The sequence below is a fragment of the Coccomyxa subellipsoidea genome (assembly GCF_000258705.1).
Source record: "Coccomyxa subellipsoidea C-169, whole genome shotgun sequence".
In the NCBI taxonomy this organism is placed as follows: Eukaryota; Viridiplantae; Chlorophyta; class Trebouxiophyceae; family Coccomyxaceae; genus Coccomyxa; species Coccomyxa subellipsoidea.
In genome coordinates, this window is record NW_005178042.1 from 940,231 (window position 1) to 961,552 (window position 21,322).

General features: G+C 52.4%; 5 protein-coding genes across 5 annotated transcripts; 3 read left to right on the plus strand and 2 right to left on the minus strand.

Moving 5' to 3' along the window:
* Window positions 1-1,239: 1,239 nt before the first annotated feature.
* COCSUDRAFT_38931 (auxin efflux carrier) lies at window positions 1,240-4,580 on the plus strand (the record flags this gene model as incomplete). The annotated part of the gene is made up of 8 exons (XM_005651684.1): window positions 1,240-1,329; window positions 1,544-1,692; window positions 1,802-1,896; window positions 2,032-2,219; window positions 2,443-2,619; window positions 3,441-3,560; window positions 3,858-3,996; window positions 4,348-4,580. The coding sequence occupies 8 exons, from the start codon at window positions 1,240-1,242 to the stop codon at window positions 4,578-4,580; spliced, it is 1,191 nt and encodes a 396-aa protein (XP_005651741.1).
* Window positions 4,581-5,435: 855 nt separating this feature from the next.
* On the plus strand, window positions 5,436-7,778 carry COCSUDRAFT_31947 (hypothetical protein). The gene is made up of 5 exons (XM_005651685.1): window positions 5,436-5,501; window positions 6,261-6,358; window positions 6,564-6,717; window positions 6,954-7,063; window positions 7,329-7,778. The coding sequence occupies exons 2-5, from the start codon at window positions 6,289-6,291 to the stop codon at window positions 7,382-7,384; spliced, it is 390 nt and encodes a 129-aa protein (XP_005651742.1). The 5' UTR covers window positions 5,436-5,501; window positions 6,261-6,288; the 3' UTR covers window positions 7,385-7,778.
* Window positions 7,779-9,795: 2,017 nt separating this feature from the next.
* COCSUDRAFT_11187 (FabD/lysophospholipase-like protein) lies at window positions 9,796-11,709 on the minus strand (the record flags this gene model as incomplete). The annotated part of the gene is made up of 5 exons (XM_005651686.1): window positions 9,796-10,030; window positions 10,358-10,533; window positions 10,778-10,935; window positions 11,122-11,273; window positions 11,507-11,709. 5 exons carry the CDS (start codon window positions 11,707-11,709, stop codon window positions 9,796-9,798), a joined length of 924 nt encoding a protein of 307 aa, XP_005651743.1.
* Window positions 11,710-13,703: 1,994 nt separating this feature from the next.
* Window positions 13,704-17,222, plus strand: COCSUDRAFT_55223 (HAD-like protein; the record flags this gene model as incomplete). Its single annotated transcript, XM_005651687.1, has 10 exons — window positions 13,704-13,770; window positions 13,963-14,161; window positions 14,322-14,463; window positions 14,601-14,751; window positions 15,067-15,213; window positions 15,465-15,551; window positions 15,722-15,843; window positions 16,133-16,273; window positions 16,677-16,895; window positions 17,142-17,222. The coding sequence occupies 10 exons, from the start codon at window positions 13,704-13,706 to the stop codon at window positions 17,220-17,222; spliced, it is 1,356 nt and encodes a 451-aa protein (XP_005651744.1).
* A 948-nt stretch (window positions 17,223-18,170) lies between these two features.
* COCSUDRAFT_38935 (hypothetical protein) lies at window positions 18,171-20,543 on the minus strand (the record flags this gene model as incomplete). Its single annotated transcript, XM_005651688.1, has 5 exons — window positions 18,171-18,287; window positions 18,810-18,955; window positions 19,436-19,610; window positions 20,049-20,258; window positions 20,475-20,543. The coding sequence occupies 5 exons, from the start codon at window positions 20,541-20,543 to the stop codon at window positions 18,171-18,173; spliced, it is 717 nt and encodes a 238-aa protein (XP_005651745.1).
* Between the last annotated feature and the right edge of the window lie 779 nt (window positions 20,544-21,322).

Genomic DNA, 21,322 nt, shown 5'->3' on the forward strand with positions numbered 1-21,322 from the left:
ATATATTTTCTTAATTCCACATTAATCCAGACGGAGCAACAGACTGCTCTTCCTAGCAAGGTGTAGCATCTTGATGAGGACATCGTTGCATGACATTTTAATGCTTCCCAGGACAAACCGTGGCATGTGCATCTCTCAGGTCTCAGGGATTCACACATTGATGGCATGAAGCTGCTCAAGTGTCTCTTCATGCTGAATGTTGATGAGTACCTCTAAACCTTCTGTATGTACCCTATCTTTGTAAATTCTCCAGTGGATGGGGAAGTATTTAAGAATCACGCAGCCAACTAAGCCATTTAGCTCAGGAGTGCACACTGTGGCACTAGCATGCCGCATGCGCAGCGGCTCGCACACATGTACCATGCATGTGTTGTGTATTCTTCACTTGGCGACCTTTGGACTCGCAGATGCAGGGCTCATCCTGTCTGCCCATCCTCCCCAACACATTCCATCGAAACAGATGATGCCCCTTATAATGCCCTCTAATTAGATGGAGCAAGTGACTTATATGATCAGCTGCTGCATGCGCATGCAAATTGCATGATGCAAGCATGGTACGTACCGGTAGCACTTGTGCGCATGTGCTTGTTGTGGCACCGCTAGCGCTTAAGGGGGTCAGACGGCTATGAAGACACGGAGTCTTGCCAAGTGAAGATGCAGAACTGGAGTGTTCTGTATTCAGTTCGAATCTGCTGGCACAGGAGTCATCCACAGCTGTTTCGCCTGGAGCGTGGCTGTACACAATGACACTGTCAGAGCAGTTTTGAACTTGCTTGAATTGGAATTGGCATCTCTGGGGGATCTGGACCTGGCAGGCAGAATTGAAATCACAGTGGTCAAATTTTAAATTTGGCGAATGACGTCATGCAACGCTTTTGACCACGCACGCCAAAACAATAAGGAGGCATTCTCTTACCAAGCATTTCCTGGGCACAGAGCTTCTCTGTGGCAATATAAATGTTCGCTCTATACGAAGGCATGCTGCTGCTGAGATATTCTTTCAGTGTAGAGTAGATGATCGGGCAATCTATTCATCAGGTTCCGGCTGCTTCCGTTCAATAACAAGCGCCGCAATGGGCAATTGCAGCTTATTCAATTGCGTTCATGTATGATTTGATCATAAGATATGGAAAAGTTTGAGGTCTAAGTTTTACGTCGTGGCAACGTCTTAGGAGTCACTAGTGGCAACGGATTTCAGATTAAACGTTATACTTCAGGGCAGATCCAAGACAATAGACAATGAGTTTCGCGTTCCTTCTCCTCACAAGCGCTTTACCAGTGGTCAAAGTGTGCCTGCTATCTCTGGTGGGAGTGGCACTAGCACATCTGGTGAGCACCAACCTCAGAAGTACGATTGTCTCGGGTGGTTTTGCTTGTCAGCATGCAAGATGATGCCAAAAGATGCACTTTGATGACCTGACATCGATCTCAACAGACCTGATTTACAGCAAGCTCATCTGACATGGCGATATTTTGGCACTTTTATGCGTCTCACTGCTTGCGCGAAATGCCAGGGATGCTGAGGGATAAGCAATGCATGCAGGGAGTCTTGGATGCCAAGGGTCGCAATTCATTGAGCAAATGCATCTTCTATTGTTTCATCCCCAGCCTCACTTTCACAAAGCTGGCTGCCTCGGTTGACCTGACCAACATGGGTCGCTGGTGGTTCCTGCCAGTCAATGTCTTGCTCAGGTGTGCTCACCAGCACAGCCCATCTAAAACATTATTTACGCCTTGATCAGCTCTTTCACTCCAACACCTGCGCTAGCATGCTGCGTTCAAGCCATTCTGTGTGCTGCAGCATAATTGTTGGCATGGGCATTGGATGGGTCTTTGCGCGCGTGCTCAAGGCCCCCAGGCATCTGCAGCCACATGTCATCTGCTCCATAGCAGCAGGTGTGCAAGCCCATTTCAAGCGGGGATTCGTACCTATCGTACCTGCCATGCTTACGCTTGATCAGCTTCTTACTTGATGCACTCCTATCGACAGGACCTTCTCTGAGAGTGGTGTTTGATGTTCGTGATGCACAGGCAATGTGGGCAATCTGCCGTTGGTGCTGGTGGCGGCACTGTGCGAAGATCCTTCGTCGATGATAGCCAATGCTGTGCCTGCGGGCAAATGCACGGAGCTGGGCATTGCGTATGTGGTGTTCGCCATGTGGGTGGCTGGGCTCTTCCAGTTCTCCGTCGCCTATTTTCTCCTCAAGCCCTCTCCAGAGGTGAGCCAAAAGCCTCTTGGTTTCCATCATTTATGCTCTCATTTTCTCAAGGTTGTTCAAAATCCAGTGTCTTGCCGCATATGCCAACAGCGTTCGTGACATAAAGAATATGGGACTTGCTAGAGGCCCACTTCAGCACCATGGAAAGCAGAAATAATCCTCAGCAGGCAGGACCTGGGTGTACAGCAAAGTTTCCCACCAAGCAACTGCACTGTGTGCGCAGGACACAGCCGACAAGCTGCCGACAGTGCTGCAAGAGCAGCCGGGGCACCTGAGGTTGGGCAGGGCCCTTCATGGAGCAGCCAACTTTGATGTCCTGGAGTTGCAGCCGCTCAGAGACTACCGCGCAGCCGCCTCTGATATCATCAACCCTGAGCGCAGCGTGCAGAGCGCGCATGCAGTGAGCGCCGCCCACCAGGAGCCAGATCAGGCCGAGGAGGCCTCCTGCCGGATACAGCTCCTTCCTGCGCCAGCAGCAGAGCACAATAGTCATATTACTTTGCATCCAAAGGCAGAGCTTCATACAGGGGCGGGTGACAAAGGCAGGGACGGCGCAGGCGGGCGTGAGAATGGCGCTCATCCCGATGACAGCAGTGAGCGAAGGGAGAGACACAGTGAGCAAAGCAGGGTGCAGGAGGCTGCTGTAAGTGAGCAGCAGCCAGGAAGCGAAGCAGAGGAGGCTGCTCCACTTGTGGGGTCAGACTGGGAGGCATCCTGCCAGCAAGAGAGGCAGCGGAGGGGCCTGCATGCCAGCACGAGAGACTCCTCTAGCAGCCTGACAGGGGACCTTGATGTGGCTCCCAGCAAGCCGTGGTCTGTGAGGCCCTGGCCCAACGGCGCCAGTACAGCTGCGGCATACACCGCTGTGCAGCAGGCAGAGGCCGGGTTGGAGAGCAGCCGAGATAGCGGCAGCGAGGTGCATTGGAGGAGTAAATTGGGGCGGGCCTGGGGACAGTTGGCATCCCTGCCCTGGTCACAGGTGCGGCACTACCCTGCCTTCAAGCGCTGGGAGCTGTCTTTCAGAACTGCAAATCTCGGGATGTTTCTGTTGCTTATGCTGTGTAGAAGATCACAGTAGTATAGGCTGCATGCATAAAACCATGCAAGCGTGGTAGTCAGACCATGTGGAAATACAGGCGTGGATTTGATGGCTGCGGTCAAAGAGCAAACCTGTGTGCACTTTGCCATTTTTGACGTGGCACTGCTTGTGTTGTTGTGCAGATGCTGAATATGCCGGTGCTATCGGCGTTCGCGGGGCTGTTTGTTGGGTGCACTCCATTTCTCAAAGGGCTCCTTTTCGGGCCCTCTGCCCCATTCGGCTTTGTCAAGGACTGCCTGGAGGTAAGCCTTCCAGATTTGATCCCTCATCCACCTGTTGCTACATGTCACCTGCCACCTCGCATGTGCCCTGTCAAATTTCCGCTCTAGCACTGAGTTGATCTGGATCATGTCTTCCCAAACAGTGCACATGCACGTGGAGGAGATGGGGGTAAAGGAGTAAAATTTTTGTGGCGCTAGCATTACCGCATCCATATGGAGGGAGCCTTCACATTAAAGAACTTCATTTTGCTGCAAATATACAGACATCACTGTGCGTTGCAACTGCTGTAATGCATTCCTGCTTGGGTAAACTTGCAGGTGCTTGCAGCGCCCATGATCCCCTGCATGATGATGGTGCTGGGCGCTGTGCTGTACAAGGGCCCAGGCAGTGCTTCTCTGGCCCCCCGCCTCATTGTAGGCGTGGCTTTTGTGCGCCTGCTGCTCGTGCCACTCCTTGGTGAGCCCGCTGACCGCCTGTTTGTCATTGCTGCAAAGGTGAACATGTGCTCAGTTACGCACCATGCCTGTGAAGTCTGGTGTGCCCCTTGCTGCTGTGCTTGAAGTGGAGAGTTGTTAAGGCTCCATTTGTTGTCATCCCCTGCTCTCTTCTACTGGTGCATTGCAGCAAAAGCCGGAGCAGTTTTGTCTTGCAAGCGTTCGTGCCCGTTAAAGAGATCTGGGTAGGCAGCACTTTGCCAGCATGCACTTTGGTGCTGCAGTCTCCAAGCATGCGTTGGCTGGGTGCTCCTTATCCACTTGGGATATCAGAATGCTCATAGCAAAGTCTGTGGCTGTGGCACATGTGCAGGCACACTGTTGGTGTTGGGGCTGAGGAGGGCGGGTGTGCTGGTGCCCCCCAATGCACTGTTCACGCTGGTTCTGCTACTGGGCCACAGTACTCCCACAGCCATCAACGTGCAGACGCTGGCTACTCTGCACCAGAATGGCGAGCAGGAAGTGTCCGCGCTGCTGTTCTGGCAGTATGTGGGTGCCATTTTCACGCTGCCCCTGCTACTCACTTTCTTCTTCCATGTCCTGTGAGCGCCCATTGGGCCAAGGGACAGCGCACTGGAAAGCCAGTGTCCTGGGTGCAGACATACATTTGATCTGCGTCTAGCTACTCAATAAGTCGTCTGCAGAGAACATCCCAGCCGGGGGAAACGCCCCATGAATGCAGATATCTATCATTATTCGAGGGTCACCCGGTGTCCTTAGCTTGTGGGCAAATTCTGTATCGATTCTCTCATGGGGATTCTTGTGAGCGAGTCGTGCTCAACTCCAAGTAGACCGATGAGCAACGCATGCAACACCGGCACCGGCGCCTGCCATGCATGCTAAAGCAGGCACGGCAGGCACTGCGCTGAGTCATTTCATTATTGTTAGAAAATAAGAATGCGGACATCAAAGCAGAACGATCATAACCGAGCATATCTTTAAAGCAAGCTGTAGGCAAAGGTGCGACTGCAGACAAGTCTGCAGGTAGAGCGCCAAGTAACATATAATATACAATGAAATTGTAGATAAGATTTCTGTAAAGGGGGACTTTCCGAGTGGTTCAGAGCTTCGTGCAAGCTGTTAGCCGTTTGGGAAAATCATCATCACAGTGAGTTGAGAGGAAAAGATATTGCTGAGAACACCAGATTGTCCGGTTTGAGGTGTGTAAAAGTTGGCTTCAATTGGCGATGTGGCCACGCTGTCCCCAAATCTTTCTGTTCAACATAATTGGGACTGTCATCAGAAGCCAGCATGGCAGCATGAATAATGGAGTATTGGGGGGCCCCCACGTTGACGCATGGAACGTGATGTTCTGGCGGTCCCCCACCTGGCTTCCTCACTCGCCACCTGGCGACAATTACGGGTGGCCCGGTGCGACCTAGCGCCCAGGCGAGAAGCTATGCCAAACTGTCGGCCAAGCATTCTGCAGTCTCTGTACAATTGGTGTAGAGGAGCTTTTTGTTTCAGGTGAGATATCTCTTGCGATCCAGCATGCGCAATTGCAATGATGCTGCGTCGGGAATTAGGGAATGGGCCGTCGTGATAAGCACTCATGTCAGCGCTTTTCTGAGCGCGACTTCGTCTGATTTCATTCGTTTCAGGCCAACGATGGTATAATCTGAGCGATTATGTTTTCCCCATTTGCTGCACCGCATCGGTGTTTGCCGGAGGCAACGTGTGCCTAGGTTAGGGATAGCTGCCTCAGTGATTGGCACGTTGCTGCGTTCCTCGCAAACAACTGAAGCTTTTCGCAGATCGTTCTTTTTACAGAACCTGCATTACAAGTGGCACGACATGGCTCTACTGAATCGCCTCAGCGAGGGCCGTGCCGTCTCCCTATCTGACGGAGCCCTCTGATCAGACTGCGATAGCGTTAAGTTCGTCCAGCTGTCCTTGTATGCTTGTAAATTTGAAGCATGTAGCGTGCTCCTCTGTACTTATGGGTTCATCGGGTTTCCATTGCTGCATGGCAGCTACATTGGCGCTTTGATATTTGTTTTCACGGCCTCCATCGCTCGGGCGGTGTACTAGACGGTTCCCGGGTGGGCCTGTATAGATTAGCCTGAGCAAACCGATCATTATAGTGTGCCCAATACCTCCAAACTCGTGTGTGTGTGCGCTACAACACTTGAAATCCAGGCATGGCATAGCATGGGTGCCAGCTCCATCAGATTTGAGTGAGAAGCTGCTATAAATCTGACAGCAGCCTTTTGCTATGACGTGCAGGAGATTCACATCTGTACAAGTTGGCACTATGAACTCCATGAAGATCATCGTTGCTGCTGCATTGGCCTGCGTGCTCCTCGCAGCTGTCTCACCTGCAGGTCTGTTCCCACTGCCACGAAGCACTGTCATGAATGCTCTGACTGCAAGGACGCCTTGTTCTGTTCATGGGAGCGGGAGCAAAAAACAAGCATGCTCTTCACTAAGTGTCTTAGGAGCTAAGGTGAGATGAGCTCAGTCATGACAGGGCAGTGCTCGGTATTCGGCACAAGGTGTGACTGATGCGTCCCTTTTTGTGTGCTGCAGATGCGCAGTGCGCGAGCAACGGCATCAGGCTGAACTCGGCCTGTGGCCAATTCACCAGCGCCATCAAGGCAAACGCTGCTACGATCCTGAGCACCTCGTGCACAGAGCTCCAGACCAGGTTGCAGGACCCTCAGTACGGCACACCCACTGAGGAGTGCGTCCCCTCTCTTTCTTGCTTGCGCGCTGTTTTTGCATGCAGGACCTTTGTGTGAGTCTGCTCTGTATCTCCATGATAATTTGATCCAGAAGTTTTCTTGTCTCTCTGTCTTCTTGCCCAAGTGATCACATCTAAAGATGCCGCTTTGCTGTGTGGCTGTCTGAAGATCGCTGTTTGGCTATCTGAAGAACTGCAAGAAGGAAAATGAGTTGAGGTGTCACCCTGTGGTGCAGGTGCTGCAACTACGCTCGCTCCTTCTTTGGCGGCAACTGTGCGTGCGATGCCAGCACCCAGAACCAGGCCAGGCTCTTCTACGGCTACTCCACCGACCAGCTCAATGCCGGTGAGTCACCACTTGTCGCTCCTCCTCACAGATCTCATCATCGCTCTCACATGTTCATGCATCATAGACCCATGCATGTCAGAGCTTGAAAGAGGAATATATGTATTTCTTGCTTCTTATTACTGCCTTTGGCTGTCTTGTCAAGGACATGCATAATCGCTCTGCCTCCGGTTGTGGTGTGCTGTCATGCCTGAACAGCTGCTGGTCTTGGAGCCTGTCATAACTAGCCTGGAGCTAAATTGTATGTGTGTTGTGATGCTTGCAGCTGCCACTGCTGCCGCCATCCGCTGCGGAGCTGGCGGCTGCGGAAGCAAGTGCTGATCTCCTCGTTGAGCGTCCAAAGCTTCAATATCTTTGAACCCAGAAGCACATGCTATGTGCTGGAATAGTACTCCCTCGGATAGCTGCTGTGTGTAAAGAGGGACCAAGAACAAAGTTGAGCACCCACGTATTCAATTCAGAGCTTGCAGCCAAACTGCTGTAATGGCAGTAATGGCTTTGCTATTGCAACGACCTTGACTGCCATCATGAAGGAAGTATGCCTGTCGCATTTGGGGCTTTGTTTGCGACAGTGCTTGCTGATCAGCGCTGCGTTTGATCCAAAAGATTCCTCCTCATTGATCATGCAGTTAATAAAAATATGTGTAGCTAACTGGCCTGAAGCCACCGGAGGATGTAAAGCGATTGGGCTTTTGTCACTCAATGCCTGGCTGATATTTGGACTACTAGCCTTAAAACTGCAAGTCACTGGCATATCACGATCATTTTCTACCAAGTGATGCCATATTGATAAATATCTTGCAAGATACATTCCATGAATGTTGATATTGTTGATTGGAATCGTCTGTTTTTTACACAAATCCTCCCATTGCACCAACAACATAGTAATCTCGAGAGCTCTGAGAAAGTCGGAAATGGTCCTCATAGTCTGCCACAGGGACAATTGCTTCAAATTACCAAATGTCTCGCAAAGCTACGATTACCCTCAACAACTTACATCATTGAAATGGCTGGCAAGTGGAGGCAACAAATGAGATGTAAAACATCAGGGGGACTGCCAGCATTTTCAGTGCTGACTCCTCTCAACCCCTCTGTGGCTGAATAGGTGATATCAAGGCATCAATGGCATGCATTCAGGTATTGAAACACAATTGTAGCGTCAGCCCTACCTAACCTCATGTTGAGGTTCATGTGGGTTTGCAACTCAAAAGAAGGCGGACGTCTGACGTCATCTATACCTGGTGGAAGGCAGCTAAGAAGCAATGCATGGACCCAGCTCAATTGGGCGGACTGTGACAAAAAGAAAGGGTCCTCCAAAACACACGAGGCTGCACAGCTGTGTGATGGTACAGAGGGGGTGCTGTGCAAGATTCTCCCCGATTTGCATTCTCCTCTTACCTATGCACTCACGTCTCTCTTCTCTGCTACCTGATCTACTCAATGGCGTCCGGCCAAGAGCCAAAAGCCGAGCCACAAGACTAGTACAGTCTCTCGTTTGCAGGGGTGCATCTGCTACCGGCCTGCCTCTCGCTACCTCTCTTCTCTCCTACATTGCACTGGTTGCACTGTGCAGTCAGCTAGCTCCTACGGACTGCAACTCATCTCGGGATGCATTGCCACATGGTGGCAAGAAGAGAGACAACTAGGTCTCTCCTTTGCCAGCTCATGTGGCACCTCAGCACTCACAACACCCAACACAGCAGTGACCAACAGCCACCACATCACCCTCACAATACTAGTCCTCCCGCGCTCCATATCTCAGCCATACTCTGTGACTGCCGCGCCTCTCGTCTTGCGTGGTGCTACGGCCCTCTCAAGGAATGAAGGGGCGCTGCGGCTGCTGCTGCACCTTGTTGCTGCATTCAGCAGACCGCACATTGCTCCCCTCAGACGAAAACAACCAACAAGCTCCTTTGCTGAACTTCCTATCTGCCAGCCTCAATCCATATCACGGCACGCCCAGGACTATCCTAGGAACAGCTCCTCAATAGACTTTGCTGCTTGAACAGCCCATTCAACCAGCCAACTACTCGAACAATCTCAGCAGCTGCTCTGCTCGCAGCTGCTTCCAATCGCGGCGCTCGTCTTGAGGCTCACAGCACTCTTCTTGGTGGTGTATTAAGGTCTGACACGAAGTTAGTCATTATGCCATCCTCAACGGTCGCATGCTGACAAGGCTGCAACTTTCGGCATGGCCGCTGGAATGGCAGTGGCTGAGCCAACGGCTGCAGTGGTTTCTGAAGATGCAAAGACTTTGGTGACCATCGCGCGGCCCTCCTCTAAGCCAGCCTGCAGCAGCGTCACGTCTGTGCAGAGAGGGCTGATCGCCCTGCGCGCAAGAAAGTATCTCCATCAGCACACCAAGCTGGGAATGCATGGTGTTATCACAATGCACATTGTAGCGATTAGCCTTCTGGCATGAGGCAGGCAGATAATGTGGCCCTGATACAGCTGAGGCCCAACATGCAATTCATGAGAAGCACCGCTTGGCTGTGCTGGGGTCTTCTCTTACAGGGCATGCTCTGGTATGATGATGCATACTGAAGTATACATATCGGGCTTATACAACAATGGGCTGCAGACTTTTGTAGGCCCCGCAGACGTGGCTGCAGACGCCCTGCTTGTGTGCCCTACGGTCTTTAGTATTTCTTGTGCCGGCCTGTAATTATCAATACGATTGGGGGCAGGGGTGACGAGGGGGGCAGAAGCAGGTGTAAGGAGGGAGGGAGGACTCACATGGCGGCTGCGCCAGGGAACACCGGGTAGACGTGCGCGCCAGCAAAGTGCGGGAGGCAGTGGGAGTCACGGTCGAGGCCGCGCATGAGCATCTCGTCGGTGGTCATGCCGAACAGCATGTTGTTCTCCACCTCGCGCATCCACGCCGCGCGCATGTACTCCGGGTTCATCACAAACTTCTTTACCGCGTCCGACACCAGGCTGTCTATTATCTTTGCCACCCGCCCGCCCCTGCAGCCGAGCACAGGCTTTTCTTCAGTGCTCCGAAAGTAGCTTAAAGTGGAAGCTAGGGTAAAGCCTGGGAAAAGAACACCTTGCACTGTTGTTAAAAAATTCCTTTACTTAGGGCACGATGATGCCTCAATCTCTGGCATCAAGGAGGTGGGCTGTTGAGCCTTGGAACACTTAATATTGGACGATAAAAGCAATGCGGGGCAGCATAGATGCGGGCAGCACGACTCTAGGTATTGCCAGTCGATGGTTGCAACTCATTTAGTTGCTTGAATACCCGCCAAAAGGGCGGCAGGGGGATGGTACACAGGAGGAAGCGCGGCGCACTCGAAGGGGGGCCGCGAGCAGAGGGTGATGAGGTGCGTGCAGCCGTCGGCGATGGCGGCGCGGAAGGGCACCGGCTCGAAGACGGCCGCGTCCACCAAGCGGCGGCCGCGGTGCTGGATCGGCCGTCCCGCCACCTCCGGCACGTTGGCGCTCGCGCGCAGACACGTCTCCAGGTCCTGCAAATAATGCACATGAATACATGAGCAATTGTTTCCCGCTGTACAAGCAATTATTGACATGACCCAAACGTTGGTCCCAGGAGATCACTGATTGCATTGCAGGCGCATGTTGTCGACTCTCCTGCCTTGTGTCCTTTGGGAAGGAGTACTGTATGATGGCGTGGGATCTCTCATTCCCAAGTCATGGGACGACCAGATAAAACTGTCAATTTTCTTAGCCAACGGGTGACAGGTTGCGCACCTCTGCGCTGGTGAAGTCTTCGAGGATGACGGGCTGCAGGGTGTCCAAGCAGGAGGCGACCACTTTCAGGGGCACGTCCGACTTGAGCACTGCCTGCCAGTCCAGCGGCCGCTTGTGGTGCATCACATCCAGCAGATATCCCAGGTCCAGGGCAGGAGCTGCATTAACACACAAGCCGCCTTCAGATAAGGCTAGGGCAAAGCTTCTGCATTGCCCCTTGTCAACCTTCACCTCGCAAACAGGCACTTCTGACAGGGGGAGCCTAAAGGTCACTAGGCATCCTAGACTTATTTAGAGCTGCCAGCAAAGAATTGGGCAGGGGGCATTCAAGGCAGTGTATTCACCTTGGTCCTTCTTGAAGAGGCGCCGCAGGTCGATGAACTGCTGGTTGGCTATCTCCTCTGTGTAGATGGCCACGCCGTCCCGTTGCCCGGACAAGAAGTATGTCGCATTGATGGCTCCCGCGCTACTTCCATACACAGCATCAAAGGCGTTCCTGCACCATGGGAAATGCGGTGTTTAGCTACATACCACTCCCCAAGCATGCATATGTTCAGGCAACACAGAGCCCGCACCATGCAATAATTCGTAATTGGGAACCTGGCTTTTCTCCCAGCTTCTCGAACATAGGACCTGTGCACTCGACAGGTGCTGCTCCAGGCCAGCTGAAGCCCCAGCAGTGACGACAAGGCGTGTCTATGAGCAAGGGAGGTAGCAGTCACAACGCACCGCAAGCCCAGGTCGTGCATGGCCTGGAGGGCAGCGCCAGAGACAACCCCGCGCATGCCGCCGCCTTCCACTACCAAGCCGACCTTGAAGCCGTCCCTGCGCTTCCCAGGAGCGCTCCCATCGCGCATGCGGGCTTGCACCACCTCCACTGCTGGATGGCCCACCTGTGGCAGCACAACCCCTCCCTTCAGTGTCAGATGCATGCATCCACTCGAGGCTGCTATCCTCAAAAGACATGCATGACTAGAAGCAGAAGGAGCATGCAATGTGAGACGTGCTGTGATAAGCAGGTGGAATTTGCTGGGTGGGATCGCACATGCGAGGGCTGTTTCTTTGCGACTGGCTGCTGCTTAGAGCGCCTGATCTGCTTCCCACTGGCGCCTCCCTCCTTAACTATCGCGCCGTCAGGTGCTCGCAATGCGTCCACAGCTATGTCTGCTCCGACCTCTGCGGGTTTTGGGACGGGAGCTCGTCCAAGGAGTAGCTCCAAGGGCTGAAGAGCTGCCCTCTGCAACAGACCAAACAACACATCAAGAAATGTCCCTTCGTAGCCTTGCACCTCAGGCATGCACAGGAAAATGTATTCTTAGCTGAATTCGGATCCTTCATTTCTTTGAATCCCTAAGGCAACGCTGCACTTTAGAAGGAAGTCGAGGGGCCAAGTGAGATCCCGAGCAGCCTTCGTTTGCTTGTCCATTCTTCTAAATGACGCCCTTGGTGACACAAGCAAGGGTTTCTTAGCTGTACCTGTCGTGCAAGATGCGTCAGGATCGCTTTCGCAGGCCTTGTCGTAGTGGCTTCTGGAGCAACCACCAATCTCCGAGGGCACCTCCGTCTGACGCTCGTGCCCAGCACACTCTTGCTGGCGCGCATGCCATTGCCAGACTTAATCTGTTCAAGGGCTTGTTCCAAGCTCCCAAGCGACCTGCGGACGGCCACCACCACCACAAGTGTTGAGTTTGCAGATGACCTGATTACGTCGGGACGTGAGACAGCACATGCACTGCCGGAGGGAACTGCACGTCGAGTGAATGACCACTGCATGCCCGTTCATGCATGACTTGCAGGCTCCCTAGAGGCAATTGGACGTCCGATCTGCAGGGAAACTCGCACAGGCTCTTGAGACTGTTCGGCCGGGCATCCGAGTCAGAACACAGGCAGTTGGACCCTCACCTGGTGCTGGGAGCCTTGCAATTGGCACTGAAGCAGCCATGTGGGCGCATGTCTCCCCTGAAATCTCGCGCCAAGCTCGTTGAAACTTGTATAGTGCTGCCTCAAAAGCGCGCTATTTGGATTACCGGGAAGACCGTCTGGGAGAAAATTCCTGAGGGACTGAGCAGGTTGTCGGACTATTGAAGAAATGCTCGTCCCCAACGTACGTCGCCCGTATGTGCAGGATAGCGGTCTGCAATGCGCATTCTGTGGGACAGCCTAGGTTCCTGAGGCTGCACAGGAGCTTCCTCCCCTGCACTTTTCGCACCAGATTTGGCATGCATGGTCCCCCCGGTGGCCCACCTGCCCAACAGCTGTGCACCATTCCCCACTCTCTATACATTGGTGATCTGAAGGCACAGAGATTGAGATACCCGGAAATATGTCATCTGTGTGTTGTCTGAAGGACTGTTGACGCCTCGCAGAGCGCGTATATACAGTGTATGCTGAGCAGGATCGGGTTCCAATGCTTGCACCTGAGCTATTTTTCATCAGTAATGCAATTGCGATCCGCGTGTAGGAAGAGGTCGATCGCTGTGTCGGGCATGAAATCCACGATACTGATGATTGAAGCTCGATTTCAACCATTTGCTCACCACGCCAAATTCTTCTCAAGCAGATTGCGTGTCTCATTGCTAAATACCTTCAATACAGCATCAGTTCAATGCCGGTGGAGGGTCCAAAGGCCACATTTCGATTCCATATCTGCAGAAGGAGCGGCACGAAGATCAGCACGATCTTATTCGCTCAGATCCAGTGCCTTCACCACTACAGCTGAAGAGGAGGGATCCGAGGTGGATGTGGACATCATAATCGAGGGCCAACCCCTCGGTGGCGATACGTGGGTTCTTTCTGGTCCTGCATGTCCTTGTGCAGCTGGTAAGACACACTTACTGCAACATTCTCGCTGCCTAGCATCTCATGTAGGGCTGCTGTGAGCAGGGCTCGTGCGCATGCCCTTATTGACCAGCTGCGCCAGGATGGAATGCTGGCAACGAGAGAAGCTCTCCGTTTTGAGGCCTACCAAGAAATTGAAGACGCTGGAGAGGTAGGTAAGAATGCCAGCTGCCTCCACAATACCAGCGCACTCTATGGTTCACATGCCCACATGCACCCAGCACAATTGCATTTGAGATGCTTAGAAAGGGCCTCTGCAAACTCTTGAACGTTCAACATAGTTCTCAATGATGCAAAGTGGAGAATCTACCCGGCTTCTTGCATTCAGAGGAGTACGCCACTTGCAGGGCCTGCAGAGCTCTCGGTGGTGCTGTGCAGCGACAAGCACATCACACAGCTGAACTCGGAGTGGCGGAACAAAGCCGAGCCCACAGATGTGCTCTCCTTTGGCATGGACATGGACGCCTCTGACGGGTACCCAGTCCGGCTCCTCGGCGATCTTGTCATCTCCCTCGATACAGCTGAACAACAGGCGCAGGAACGAGGGTAGGCCGCTCTTGTTTCTTCTTCCTGACCTGTACGTGCTGTCGAGCTGACAATGCGACTCTGCGGAGACTCGAGACACGCTGATCTCCTTGCTCTACCATATGTGCTACTTGTGTGAACATGTATCAGCAAGTGATGAAGTGTGGCTGGGTGCTGCCAGGTATGGCTTGTTGGATGAGTGCCGGGTGCTGTTGGTGCACGGACTGCTGCACCTGCTGGGGTATGACCATGAGATCGGCGTGGAAGAGGCAACGGCCATGGCCGCAGCCGAGCGCCACATTCTGGACACTCTTGGCTGGAAGGTACGGCTGTACACAAAGGGAAAAAGCGCCAACCTGGCCACATGTTATATGCCTTGCGATTGTGAAATGACAGAAGAGTTATGTTCTGTATACTGAAGGCAAACCTTTGAAGATCACCTATGTCAATACAATTCCAGGGAGAAGGTTTGATAGCGGCAGCCGAGAGCTCAAGTGCAACGGATGGGATCAGCAGAGAGGAAGCTGATGACGTCATAAGCAGGGGTATAAGCAGGCAAGGCGACAGTGACGTGGAGGCTTCAACATCATACAGCATGGAATCTGGCACCAGTGAAGGCCTGGGTTCCAGAAGGGGCGGGAGGACCCCGGACATCAGGCTTGTCTGTATTGACATGGATGGTGATGCTCCGCCTGGATGCTTCTTGTCATCTTGACTTGTCTCTGTGTCAAGTACTTGCCTGCTTGCATGCTTTTACTTCTGAGTGGCTTACACTCTGGCGGGTGTACAAATCTGAGAGTCAAGCCTGCTTTTATGGACTAATATATACAGTGCGCTGTCTGTGTCCTGACAAGTTTTGAGTTTGATCCCGCTGTGGCTCTTTTCAGGCATTACAATGCATCACTGGGACTTTGTATGGTGCGCAGGAACGCTGCTGGATGCGCGCAGCAAGGTGCTGCCCTCCTCTGTGCAGGCGCTGCGAGCTGCAATTAATGCAGGCGTTAGGATCTGTCTGGCCACCGGCAAAGCGCGGCCCGCAGCCATTGCTGCCATGCAGCCTGTCGGACTCGCGGGTGTGCCCCTAAACTTGCTTTTCTAGAAAGCAGTGCGGCCCTGCCATGCATGCGGTGTTAAAGGTTGAAAACTAGGAATCATGGCGACCGAAGCTTCTAGAGGGCTGTGAGGACAGCTTGGTGGTGCAAGCATGGCACAGCATGCGGTGTTGAGGATTAGGAACCTGCGTGACAATAGCGCGCCAAAATTTCTACTACAGAGCTGCGGGGATGCATAAGGTGTAATGCAGATGAAAATTCGGGCTGTGCAGGTGAAGGCTTGGTAGTGTCGTCCAAGGGTCCAGGCATCTTCCTGCAAGGACTGGCTGTGCATGGGAAGGACGGAGCGCTCTTACCCGGTGAGTTTCCTCACCGTGCTTTTCTGCATGTTGTTCTGGAATATACATCTCTGATGCAAGGCTTTGTCTGGATGCCTCATGGCTTTTTATTATCAGTGCCAACTGTTTGGAATATCTTCTATTGTACCTGCACAGATAGGCAGAATTTGATCAGTGCATGCAATGCGCAGGAGAGGATTTGCCGGGATCTATCGTGCAGTCAGCTTTCCAGTATTCGGTGGAAAGGGGTGTGCCGCTCTGTGCCTTTCTGGGAGACACCTGTGCGACTTTGCGCATGACTGACGAGCTCCAGGTCAGCGCCACCTGGCACAAAACCAACAGATCTCCATTCTGTCTTGTCTTTTATTACTAGTGTTATTTACTGTTGTTATTACTAGTATTTTTATCATCACAGGCCGGCAAACGTGAAGCCAATGGCCATCGGGCATACACGCAGGGCGTTTAGCTGCATCTGTGGGGCCCACAAAAGTCTGCAGCCCAGTATTGTCTCAAGGGAGGCCTGAATTTTGGTACATGGTAGTTGCTCGTTGCGACTCAGCAGCAACCCAAATGCCTCATGAGGTTGAGACAATGCGTTGCAGGACCTTCATCAGACATACTATGAGCCTCTCGCCCGGGTGGCGTCCTCTCTGGATGAGATCCTTGCAGGGCCGCCAGTCAAGAAGCTCCTCTTCATGACTGATCCAAGCATTGTGGACCGGCAGCTGCGACCTCATTGGGAGGTGCGACTTGCACTGCTCCCTTTGCTTACTTCTCCTGGTCAGGTCCCCTGCTGACTGAGAGCACCAGATTCTTCCAGAGAGTCGAATATCTGTCCTGCCATGAAAGTGTTTCACTGAGTACCAACCCCTAAGGAGCGTCAATTGGAATTCGAATGCATGTGCGTCCACATCAGCAGCATCCAGCAATGTCCATCACCGTAACTACCAGATCATCTCTCTGCCATATGCATTCTTGCTGATATAAAAAGCGTCTGCATTCTGGCCCAGATAGCCGCTTCACTGCAGACCCCACCCTGCTGGAGGTGCTCGAGGGGAATTTTTGAAATTCACATTCAAATTTAATTAAACTTCCAAGATCAAGTTCAAAGATCCTAATCATACTGCCCTGCATGCGCCGCCACAGGCAGCGCTGGAGGGCAGAGGGGCAGAGGTGATGCAAGCAGTCCCCACAATGTTGGAGCTTGTGCCCAGGGGAGTCAACAAGTGGGTGGGGCTACAAGCGCTGCTTTTGGACCTGGATCTCCCCAGAGAGGCTGTGATGGCCATTGGGGACGGCGGCAATGACCTTCACATCGTTGCCAATGCCGGCCTTGGTGTTGCCATGGGCAACGCTATGCCCGTGGTGAGTGCTGGCCTTGACTTTCATCATGATGATGTTATCACAGCCAGGCAGTGTGATGTGCGCGGCTGCTTCAAAAAGGAGAGTGCAACACAGACAGCTTTGTGCGTACTCGTTTGGTGAGATGCATGAGGGTACACGGCGGAGGCAGAAGTTGTTGTTTGGCATTTCCAGCATTTCACAGGTTTATTTGTGCAAGTGCACATATCTGGCAGGGCATTGTTTTCAGGCAGGATGTGATGGCTCCAGGTGAAGGAGGCTGCGGCGGTGGTAGTGGCAAACAATGATGAGGATGGCGTAGCAGAGGCAATCGAGCGCTTTGTGTTGTGAGTTTTTGCAGCAGTGACTTAAGGCCACTTACTGTCAGTATGGATGTCTCGATTTGCATGGGCGTGGGTTAACTATGCAGGCACTGAACCTTTGGATCTCCACATGACCTTTGATTACCCCACATTATTGAAATTCATAAATGACAAGTACATTACGAGACAGCAGACTGCTCAAATTGTCTGGCTGGCGATCATACTTCATGTCCGGCACCCTGTAAGCTATTGATGCATGCATGACATGCCCTCCTCTGTCTATGTCGCGACTTTCCGTACCATACATCAAACACCGCTCGAAGCAGCTGCAGCCTGAAATGTCAAACCAACCCTGGCTCTCTCCAATAAAAAAATGAATTTTAAATTTTCAAATGCTGGAACTGGCAAGGCTAGCCAGCGCTGCGTGGCCAGCAGCAAAGCTTGAGCCTTCTAGAAGTCTCAAAAGCGAGCCAGCCGCCAGAATCAATTCACTTCAACTAGTACGGCGCCAATCGGCTTATGTTTTCTATTTTTCAGAGCACCCTTAACCCCTCTACAATACAAAGTGCTTCCCTCTTTCTCTGAAGCCTTGCATGTATGAGCTTAATCTCATCCATAACACCTGATCATCATTGGATGGGAGAGGCACCCCAAGACGCTCCAGGCCAGCTGTCACAGACAGCATGTTGGGCAATCTGCCAGGGGCCGTGCCCTGCCGTTACAGATGAATTTGAATATCTGTCTCGCGCGCTAGACTAAGAGCCCAATGTCAGACTGTGTCTGCGTCAGACTCAGTGAGCCTCAACTACTGGTAATGTGACTAAATCGACACTGCTGTGCCGCGCTCTTCCCCCGAGCTCGAGTGAGTCTGCCAATGGCAGCATGCGACTAGGTCAGTGCTGTCGGACTGAAGCAGATTCAGCATGTGCCAGCAGTCTGCAGAGGCACGCTCTCGAGGGATGGATGGGCGGCGGCTCTATCTGCCGGACTCTGCAGTGACGGCGATGAGCGCTGAGCTAATGCTGGCTCCCTGGGGGTTGATTGCCACGCGGCCAGGGGTCACGGCGATGAGGGTGGGTGAAATGTTCAGTCCCTGCATTGAGCAACACAACAAATTAATGTGATTTAGATCAATTTTACTGGTTAATTTACGGCTTGATGAAGCCTGGGGCAAAATTGAGGGGGATAATGGATGAGCTACTGTTGAGCATGAGGGAAGCCATGCAGTGGTCAAATCACACCTACAGACCAGCAGCTTGTCTTCAGATTGAAATGCCCATGTCCTGACACATTACTTCCATTGGCATGGACAGGCTGCAATTCATGCCCGGAACTTTTTGTGCACACCCGCTGTCACATTTTCAAGGCAAACCTAATTCCTGCTTGGTTGTGGTGGGCTCATCACAGATCAAGTCCATCTTGCGCATGGCTGCACAGTCTAACATGCTATTCTGGTGGCACAGCAATGCCTAGCTTGCACAAACGCCTCAGCCATAGAATCTGCGCATGAGCCGCCCCATTTCTGCTCTAAGCGGGTTTGAAATTACCATGCATTCTATGCATGCATGCGACACAACACGCAGAAGAAATACAGAAAGGAAGAAGGGAGTCTCACCTGCGGCTGGACATTGACGCCGACAGGGAAGATGGTGAGTAGCACTGGCTGGATGACCAGGCCCTGGGGCGCTATCTTGATGCCGTCCGGAGTGATGACTGCCAGAGAGGGGGCAATGTTGATGCCAGTCGCAACAGCGGACACAGCTGCAAGCAATGGAACGTGCTTCAGCTTATAACACACCCCGCCTATAGGAGCGAGTCTGCCAAACGCTCTGAGCAGCAGCACCGATACAGAATTTCAAAGCTCTGCGAGTGGGCCTGTGTTGCGAAAGGTGTGTGAAAGACTAAAGAAGATTCTGTGGGGCAATCTGACTGGCCTGGCCTGTATTTGCGTCCCTGCCTTTCCTATCGGGTGCATCTATACTTGACACTTCAAGCTGGCACTAACCCTGGGTACTACAGAGGATTCAGTCCTGCTCGGGTGCAGGTGATGGTATATCTGCCCATGTCTCCTCTTTCAGAACTCATTTGACTGTGGTGCCCCTTTGCCCGAGCCAGGCTTGACTTTTGCACATACCTGCTATGCATGTTGTAATAGATAACCCCCTAGAGGTCATCTGGACACTAAAGGCCAGAGATTTAAAGAGGATGTGAGTCTGGGGTGCAAAGGGGAATATATCGCACCAGCGGGAGCGAAATTTACAAAGCAGGGGTTGTAGGAGAACACTGATCCGCCGCCGGACACTGCCAGGGGGCTCTCAAGGCCGGCCACAAATTCCTCGTACTGCTTCATGAGGTAGGTGGTGTTTCCAAGCTGGCTGTAGTCCGGCTGGTTCTCAGGCGCGAACGCATCTGAGATCTGCATGCAGCACATCACTCAACTCAACGAGGGCGCAATTGCATGCGAGATCTGCCTGCAACAAAATTCGAGAGGAAATGCAAGTGTTTTTGAGATCTGCATGCAGGGATTGCATCGCTTTCAGCCAAATGAGGGGTGATCAGCTTCCTGACATTTCTGAGTCAGCGCCCAGCATGACATCCAAATTGAGTGGAGCATCTACTCACGATCACCCTCTATCTGCCAGATCACTTCCTTAAGCTAAATCAGGATCTCTAAGTGCATGCTGAGGCTCGCATGCAGCCTCTGAAGAGGACTCTATACAAGGAGGGCAACATGCAGCGAAGGTAATATGCAGCGAATGGAACAATCTCCTTCCAGCCAGGGCACAATGCAGCAGCTGCTGAGAGAATATTAGCACAGAAGTGCAAAATAGGGAGACTGAGAAATAACGCGCACGTTTTTGGGGAGGCCTGCCAGCTCCTCAGGCAGGTTGGTGACGAGGCCTATGGTGCCCTTGATGTACTCTTCAACTTGCATGAAGAAGGCTTGCAGCCCGAGCTCTGCTGATTGGACGATCAGGGACACGTTCAAGCTCTGGAAGCTCTGCAGGTTTGTCCCGTGGTGGACCATGAACACTGTGGACATCATGTCTGCCAGCTGATCCACCTGTGACACCACAGCAGTCAGCAGGACCACATGAAGCCTTCTTATGATGGATGTCAGTCACGGAAACACATGAGCGCCGTAAAGAAATATTACCTTGAGCGTTACGACTAGTAAATGTGTTGAAGAAGCGTCCGACGGACTGGGAGTCAGCAAGTGAAGAAGCTGCTAGCTGTGTAGCCTAAAGATTGAGTGATCAAAGAAGGGAGTTACACTCACCTGTGTGTCATACATGGCCTCCACAGTCGTGGTCTTGTCGTTTTGGATGAAGGAGTGATAGTGGGGCATCTTTCGTGGCCGCATTCTTCGCGGCCTGTGGAGGTGGGGGCCCCGCGCTGCGAATGTGCCTGATACTGCACATGCTACGAGCAAGATGCAGAGATTCCTGCGCGGGGAATGGCAAAGCTTTGAGATTTTCGTTAAATGAAGCATAATACTGATCAAGGTCATCCAGGAGACGAATGCCTGGAGGTGAGAGTGTCCGTAACTAGATCTGCACTGCAAATGTGAAAGACGACAGCCCGCCTACGAGCTCCCCGGGATTGAGGACGATTGCATGATCTCAAATTTTTTCAAACAAATAGACCGTGGTCACTGATACAGGAGCTTGCTGAGAGACTGAGACCAGCATTCGCTTGGTTATTCAGAAGATGTTCACCTGCCGAGACACCTAGAGCAGGGCATTAGCGATCGCCGTGGAACCTGGTTGCTGTGAAGATTTAGAGCCTTGATAGAGCCTTTTAATAAGGAACTTTGAGGTTTTCCTTGAGACGTGGTTTCGATTTCTGAGAGAAAGAGAAAATGCTCCAAGGTTTTGATCGGGGGGCAGTCCGTCATGACTTGCAAGCAATTGATTGGAACACCGTCGAACGTTCGGATCCGAATTTGCATGCAAACATGTTGCCAACTCGTCCGCCATTTGAAGACCACGATCAATTCTCACAAAACCATCCCTGAAGCCTTCCATATGCCACGCACAGTACTGCTGGATGACATTAAAAACGTTGGCAAGCCCACTACCTTAGAAGAAATTTCCTAGCCAGTACTAGGAGCATGCACAGGCTGGG